This window comes from Diuraphis noxia, unplaced genomic scaffold (assembly GCF_037042655.1).
Source record: "Diuraphis noxia isolate RWA-SAM2 unplaced genomic scaffold, SU_Dnox_SAM2 contig0003, whole genome shotgun sequence".
Lineage (NCBI taxonomy): Eukaryota > Metazoa > Arthropoda > Insecta > Hemiptera > Aphididae > Diuraphis > Diuraphis noxia.
Window position 1 is genome coordinate 55,267,161 of NW_028301713.1, and position 8,125 is coordinate 55,275,285.

An 8,125-nucleotide genomic window follows, 5' to 3' on the forward strand; every position below is an offset into this window, starting at 1 on the left:
TTTGAGATCTCGAGCTGGTTGTAAAGGTAATGGAATAAAAGCAACGAGTAACACTCATTATGTAATAGGTATATCGTATATAGCCTATTATATAGGTATATATTATAATTATAAAAAGCAAAATGTATGGCCAGGGCCTGAGACATGTAGAATCAAAAAATACTAGACCGATATTGACGATTCAAGGAAAACCTAGATAATAGAATGAACTATTGAACCAGTTATTATGAGGTAGCTTATCCATTATAAATAATATTAAAATCATATTCATCTGTTTTTGCTTACGCCGTGTCCTACGTGAATCCGACGGGTGCGACTCGTGCGAACGAATGTCGAATTATATTCTGACCATGCTGTTCTGTCGCAATACGATGCGTCGATGCGACAAAATACAAACTTTGTTTTTCGTCGCGTAGGTCAGATTCACGTAGGACACGGCGTTAAAAGTATTATTTCACGCAAGACGAAGTTACTTATTACTTATTAGTTATTATCAATTACTATCCACAGTTGGGATGTGAATTACCCATTTCGGTTTCATTTATCCCCTGGCAACGATCGATAATACACCTGTAATAATTAACAAGTAGTTATGTATAAAAATTAATATATTCGGAGTAATCGAAGTATATTATTGTATAATATAAGTATTATTATAATATTATAGAGTATAGACCATTACCATAGGCAATTAGAAATCAAATATTATCCTATCATTTCCAAGAAACCATTTTTAAAATTAATGATTATGATAATGACATCACATTTATTATTATAAGCATCCGATTTCAGCTGGTTGCCACACGGCACACACTGCAGCGGTAGCGGTGGCGGTGGTTGTGGCAGTTATGGCAAAATGAAGCGGGACACAATTTTAGTTTTTACTGCCACCGCCAAAACAAAAGAATTTAACCGCTGCAGTGCTTGCAATTGTTTGATTTCCTACATTATTATACGTGTTATTATGTCAACGATCAATCAATTAGTACCTATTACCTAATATGTCTTGGTGATAAAGTTTTTGTCATGAAAATAATTATTATCCACATAATATTTTGTCCTAATTTTTGTAAAGGACTTACTCATAACTCATAACTAAAATCTGCACATCCCCAAATATATATAGTATAATCTACTATTCCACTTTTTTTGCAACAGGTACAATTTTAAATAGAGTTGTAAACCAATTACTTTTGGTATTATTTAATTTAGTTTAAAAACAGGAACCTATTTATTATTTGTTGATATCTACTTTATATTTTTTCACTTTCAAATGTGTTCTAACATCATGTATTTATTTTACTTTTTAATGTAAAAATATTAAATTTTGATTGTCTTATCATTTTAAGGTTCTAATAATAGACAGTAAGTAACAGTAACGTATGTAGAAATAATTTTCGGGCTAGGCTATAAATTATAATACATAGCAACTATATAATAAATGATCTAGCATCTAGAAGCTACTATATATTTAATAGTTACGACTGTAATTTCAGGGAGGTGGGCTACAGGCCCTCTTACATACGCAAATGGTAGATAACTACGATTTACAAACTAGTTAAAAAAATAAAAAGTTACTTTTGATAACTTTTAACTCAACAAGTTAAATAAAAAATAGAATGTTGGAAAATAATGTAATAATTATTTACGTTTATAAATTATTGTAACTTGAAGGTTTTAGCGAATAAATATTTTGTATTTATAATATATTAATATTATTTAGTATATATTTATTTAAGTATATAACTAATGTTTGAAATTCTGACGGAACGATGAATGTATTGATTTAACAATGACGTGTATTTTTTTGTGTCACTCTTTCATCACCTTCTGGGATAGTAGAAATGCTTCGATTTTCTTCAACAGCATACATTTTATGATAGACAAGTGAATCTATAGTTAGTACTTTTTATTTTTTTGGGAGTGAGGTGGTTCAAAGTTCAGAAATCCTTAGTTTTTCAAATCGTCAAGAAGACAAAACAAATTAGCTATAGAAAACCGAGATTTTTATTCAAAACCTATTTTTTTGCTTATTTAATATTATTTTAATAGAGTTTTAGCTCCACCCTCCAAATCTCAAACGCTTGTTAAGCTTTTTTCTATTGCACAGAACAATATTATAGAGAATACCACTAAATTTGTATAAACTACCTACCTTTAGAAATTCGCTTAGGCTAAATCGGTATGAAAAAAAACGCATCAAGACGTTTTGACCACAATATAATTTACATAGTTCATTATCTCGGGGTGGAATAATTTTAAACCGGTTTAGCCTAGTCCAAGGGTAGTGTACTTCTAATTCATAATTAAAATTTAATAGGCTCTATTCTATTGTCTATATTTTAGAAATATTATTATAGCAATATAGCTGCTATAATATTTCTAAAAAATGAAATCAATTATTTTAACAGCTGCTGCATAGCTCGTTTCCTATTTTCCCCACGCATGGTCACACTGCAATCGAGGCCGAACAGCTGCGCTTTGAAAAATTATCATACGTATATGAGTATTCGGGGTGGACTTCTCCGCCCCGCCGGTCTGAATCACCACAATAATGTTACTACAGTGCTACAACAAACTATATACAACTTACTGTCTACTGTATTAATCTTTTACCATACCCATTAAACAGTAAAGTTAGTAACCACCTACGTCTTACACTACCACCACCACTTGCTCGCAGATAACTACATTCGTTTTACGTTGCGTAGATAATATTTGTCATAGGTATTTTAACTTTTAGGTTGTACGTACTACGTAGTGCGTAGGTACTATACCTATGCTGATTGCCAAGTGGCCAATAGTTCAGTACTCAGCGGTGATTGTGTCAGTGACGACCGATGATTGACGAACGACGTTGACGAAATTAACAATCCATTGCGCAGCTCCGCGGACACCAAGCATAATAAACGTTCATAAACATAATATATTTTTGTGCACAATGTACATAATTTGATACACACGCACATTGGAATACAATAGAACAGATATTTACTTATTCAATATTTATTGCATAATCGTGTCGTGATCTTTATTATCATTCGTTTTTACTGCGACGCAGTCGATTGTTTTCGTATTAATCTTTTGCGTTTCACCTGCCTACTAAAAAGAACAATAAATTCAGTTGGACACAAGTAAGTGCCAAGTGTTTTTTGTTTTTTTGTTCAATTTTTACGATTTCGTTTTCGTAACAAAGAGTAATATCATTGATCACGGGCATGCGATAGTGTGTTATGTGTGTGTGTGTGTATTAACTCTTGGCGCAATTTCGCAGGTTATATCGGTTCGTGCAGTTCAATACTACCATCGCCGATATTCACTGGTTACGCGCATAAAAACGCGATCATGGCGACCAGGAAGAAGGTTTTGCTGAAAGTGATCATATTGGGAGATTCGAGTGTGGGTAAGACCTCGCTAATGAATCAATACGTCAACAAGAAGTTCACCAACCAATATAAGGCAACCATCGGCGCCGATTTCCTGACCAAAGAGGTGATGGTCGACGATCGGATCGTCACGATGCAGGTGAGGTTACACCGAATCCTTTGTGCGTGTCGGCCACCAAGGTCAATGGACGTCGAGTAAAACGACTGCGACGTCGACAACTTACTTGTCCGCAGCTACGTCGTCGTTGTCGTTATCATTGATAAGACGACTAGACGTAATATTATTAATTTTTGATTTCGGTCACGATTATAATAGACGATAATTAATTCTATCTATAAATCGTGGTTTTAGCCTAGAACACTAAATATTTATATCCGTTATCATCAAAAAATGATAATAGGTATGAGTAAATGTGAAATAATATTGTTATTATGATTCTTCAGTTATTGCCTTTTGTTTTTTTGTTTAATTATTATACTTTAATATATATATATATATAACGTGAGCTATAGTTTAGGTATAATTCGCTAAAATTTTTAAAGAGACCTACTCTAAAATCTGGGGTTTGTTCTAGTATAGTTTCCCTATAACATCCTGTCTCGTTTCAACAGCGTTGTGTCTCGACATACACCTAAATATTGTTATAGCTAGGGCTCGGATTTTGCAGCAAATGATTCTTTTGAGGGGAGTGTGATAGAAAGATAATTCTTATATATAAATACGTTTTGAATTGTTCTGATTGTAATGAAGTAAACTTTTTTTTTGCTTTTTTCCACAAAATCTGCCTTTTATTGCTTTTTCCCCTATTTGGTTATTTTTTCTTGATTTTTACATATTTTTCTTGAAAACTTAGCATATTTCTATGTATATTGTACATTTTGGACTAAATTATTATTACCAGAAATTATAAAACCAGTGAAAAAACCAGTAATAAATATATGTCTGATAAAATGACTGTCGTTATTGTGCCAAAATAGTTTTATCTATAATTATCTATAGTTGTATTTATGACTCAAGGAAAGGGAAAATTATCTGAATTATACCTACGTATTTTTATAACACATTCTAATACTTAAGTTGGTCAGTAAATATCAATCGACAATCAGTGAGGTATAAGCGTATAGTGTTTTTTTAATATTTAATTTTATGTGTAATTGAAATTTGCTTTTTTAGAATTAAATTAATAAACACTTTATTTTGGCTACCTACTTAAAATGCTTTTTTAAGGATTTATTTTGTTACAAAATTCGAGCCCTAGTTATAACATATTTACTTATACAGTGGTGTAATTAGGATATTAGGACCCGTAGGGCCATACCATATATTTTCTGTGGTCTCTTAAATTTTTAAAAAACAAATGATAACATCTCCATTTAAAGTTAAAATTTATGTCAAATACCAAAAAAATATTATTGTGTTATGAGTATGTATCTGCAGTCTTCCATAAAAAAAAAAAATAGTATTTTTGGTTAGGCTAAGGCCCTCATCAGTTTTCAGCCTGTGGCATTTGCCCACCCAGTTTTTATGACTAATAATTCATCTGTAGTACTGATACTCTCTTTCTTACAATCATAATAAATATTGAATGAGATATGGATATATAGATTGATTTCTGTTGAGGAATAATTATGAACTTTTGATTTAACATTTGTAATTTTGTCTTATATAGACATAATATGCTATACATAAACACACATATCATGATATATGATATTACATTCATAACTAGATTTACCCATTATTATGTAATAGGTAGATAATGTATTAATATATATTATAAAAATTCAAATAAGATATATAAGTAATGTTTTCTGGAAAAGACAAAACCAATTGACAAAATTATGTAATAATACAGATTAATATTGTTAATTGTTTAATTAAAATCACTTAAACTTAATTGAAAACTGTGTAGCCAAATGGCATATCAGAATAATCCCCGAGAAGTCAACTTATGTAAATTTCACACTTGAAACAACCGAATGCTCATTAATCATCACTATATTTTTAAAAATCACATATTCCTTAATTCATCGGAAGTCAAATATCTTGGAACTCTTGAAATTATTCTCAATAAAAGACTAACCTGGGGTCTACATTTAAAATCAGAAAGAAAAAACTAAGCTGCAGAATACACCTCCTACTACCAATTCCCAGATATAAATTATTGATATACTTACTCAAATAAATTCACAGTAAAATTATATTGCGTTGGCGTTCTATCAATGGAATGATTTCTTCCTCATATAATTCATGTCTCGCCTGTATATTTTGTCATCATATTTACTTATTGTTCTTCACTAACATAGATTGTTTATTTTCTTAAAAAAAAAAATTTAATTTATACCTTTATTCAGAACGATTCTTATAGAACACTCATTATCATCATTAATTTCTGTATTAAGAGGACGCTACACCTGCATGTGTTGTCTTCGTCTTACAAGTAAGTAACATTGCAAAAACTGTTTCGCGCGGGAAAGAACCGAGAAGGCTACAGTCATAACTAAGAAACGAAATTCTCACAACAGATAAAAGGGAATTTCAACTGTGCAACGTTGTTTTTATTTTTTTGATATTAGAACTGAAAAAAAAGTTATTCGATTTTGAAAAACGCAAAAATAATGAATTTTGAAACAATAAGAACTTTTTTTCTATTTGTGATATCGAAAAATTGAAAACAACGTTGCACAGTAAATGTTCTCCTTATTATGTGGTGAAAATTTTGTTTCTTAGTTATAACTGTAGCTTTCTCGGTTCTTTCCCGCGCGAAACAGTTTTTGCAATGTTACGCACTTGTAAGACGGAGACAACACATGCGGGTGTAGCGTCCTCTTAACCTATTTATTACTCGTTGCATAATAACAAGTTTGAATCAAAATTTTAGATGTATTTTGAGCTTTTTCTTTAAATTTTCAATGTGTTACAATGAACAATTATTATTTTTTGAAGATAAAATTCAATTTTTTACTCTTGCGTGTTAAGTATTAGGCTATAATAGTGGTATTCCCATAAGGTATATGCTGACATGTTGTATACTCTCAAGATTTTTATTTTTTTAATTATTAGCATACTGGCATACTGTTGTAGCAATCCTGCTTGCAGATGGTGGATCTTGTGAGATATATGTAAGGAAAGGGGTAGAATTAATCAACAAGTTTATCATTGATTAATTAATTAATTTTATTTAAGTTTGACTAAAGTTAAATTCATATTGATAAAATTAGTATAACCACTAGAAATAGTCTGTTGGTATTCAGAAAATAGGTATAAGATTACTCGAGTATAAAATAAAAATCCCAAACTCGTTCAATTGAAATATTTTTGTGTCCGAATTACAATTGTGAAGAGACGACTCTTGATAAGGTACTTGTACTGGCTTGGACAGTTCATGTCTGAATTTGGTCCATTCGGGTCTTCTAACCTAAAAAAAAATGTATTTAAGTAATATATTCATATATTTATTTAATAAAATATAAATATGAAATTTGTTTATCATTCATACTACTGCCGTTTTTTATACCAATATTGTAGTCTCAAACTTAATGTATATAATGATTATGTAAGACCATTTTTTTATTTTAGCACCATCAACTTTTTTGTTAAAATTGGGCAAAAAAATTGTTTCCGATTTAAACAATTTTAATACGCAAATTTTATGTTCAGAATATTTAATAATAATATTAGAGTGAAATGATAAAATATCAAATTTTAAAATAAAATTATTATTTAGGGCCTGTATATATGTTTTTTTTTTATATTTATATTTTAAAGAAAGCTATTAGGTATTCTTCTCTAATTAAACTACATTCAATAATATAATAGTAAATATTGTTCATTATAATTTTTTGTTATTTATGTAGATATGGGATACAGCCGGTCAAGAACGTTTTCAGTCATTAGGAGTGGCATTTTATCGCGGTGCTGATTGTTGTGTATTAGTATTTGATGTAACGTCGCCTGGATCTTTTAAATCTTTGGACGGATGGCGGGATGAGTTTTTAATACAAGCATCACCATCTGATCCAGATCATTTCCCTTTTGTGGTCCTAGGAAACAAAGTTGACTTAGATAATCGATCTGTAAGTTTTTATTATTTTCAATATATTATAATTATTTATGCTATACCTATGATCCATTATGTATAGGTGTCCACTAAAAGGGCTCAGCAATGGTGCCAGAGCAAGAATGGTTTACCATACTTTGAAACATCTGCTAAAGAAGCAGTCAATGTTGAACAAGCTTTCAAAACGATAGCACGTAATGCATTAGCTCAAGAATCAGATGTAGAGTTGTATAACGAATTCCCAGATCAAATAAAATTGGATGGAGGTTCTACAGACAACAGATCTTCGGGTGGTGATAATTGTGCTTGCTAATGATAGTAAGTTACTACATTTCCTGGAATATTGCTGTCTATTATCAACATACTCCTTGGCTGTATTTCTAACAAGAGTCTCAAGGTTATTATTGTCTGGAGTAAAATTTTATTTATATATATATATATATATATATATATATATATATATATATATATATATATATGAATTAATGAAAAAAGAGCATTATATAAACGTGGAGATAGTCTATTATTTAATATTTGAATTTAAGTTATAAATATATATTTTATTTGTTTCTACTTATATGTATGGTCACATTATACCCTAATATGATTTTTATAATTATTATTATTATTATTATTATTATTTTTACTTTTCATTAATTTGTCAACAGAACGTTGAAT

At 30.1% G+C, this 8,125-nt stretch overlaps 1 protein-coding gene across 1 annotated transcript; it reads left to right on the top strand.

Moving 5' to 3' along the window:
- Positions 1-2,602: 2,602 nt before the first annotated feature.
- Rab7 (RAS oncogene family member Rab7) lies at positions 2,603-7,925 on the top strand. The gene is made up of 4 exons (XM_089222405.1): positions 2,603-3,134; positions 3,275-3,525; positions 7,245-7,463; positions 7,530-7,925. The coding sequence occupies exons 2-4, from the start codon at positions 3,346-3,348 to the stop codon at positions 7,758-7,760; spliced, it is 630 nt and encodes a 209-aa protein (XP_089078531.1). The 5' UTR covers positions 2,603-3,134; positions 3,275-3,345; the 3' UTR covers positions 7,761-7,925.
- Positions 7,926-8,125: the final 200 nt, after the last annotated feature.

Bases quoted from the DNA above. Each gene is read 5' to 3' on its own strand.
- Rab7 (XM_089222405.1), top strand. From the start codon at position 3,346: ATGGCGACCAGGAAGAAGGTTTTGCTGAAAGTGATCATATTGGGAGAT. The intron at 3,526-7,244 runs GTGAGGTTACAC...TTATTTATGTAG, and splicing joins ATCGGATCGTCACGATGCAG to ATATGGGATACAGCCGGTCA. The intron at 7,464-7,529 runs GTAAGTTTTTAT...CATTATGTATAG, and splicing joins TTGACTTAGATAATCGATCT to GTGTCCACTAAAAGGGCTCA.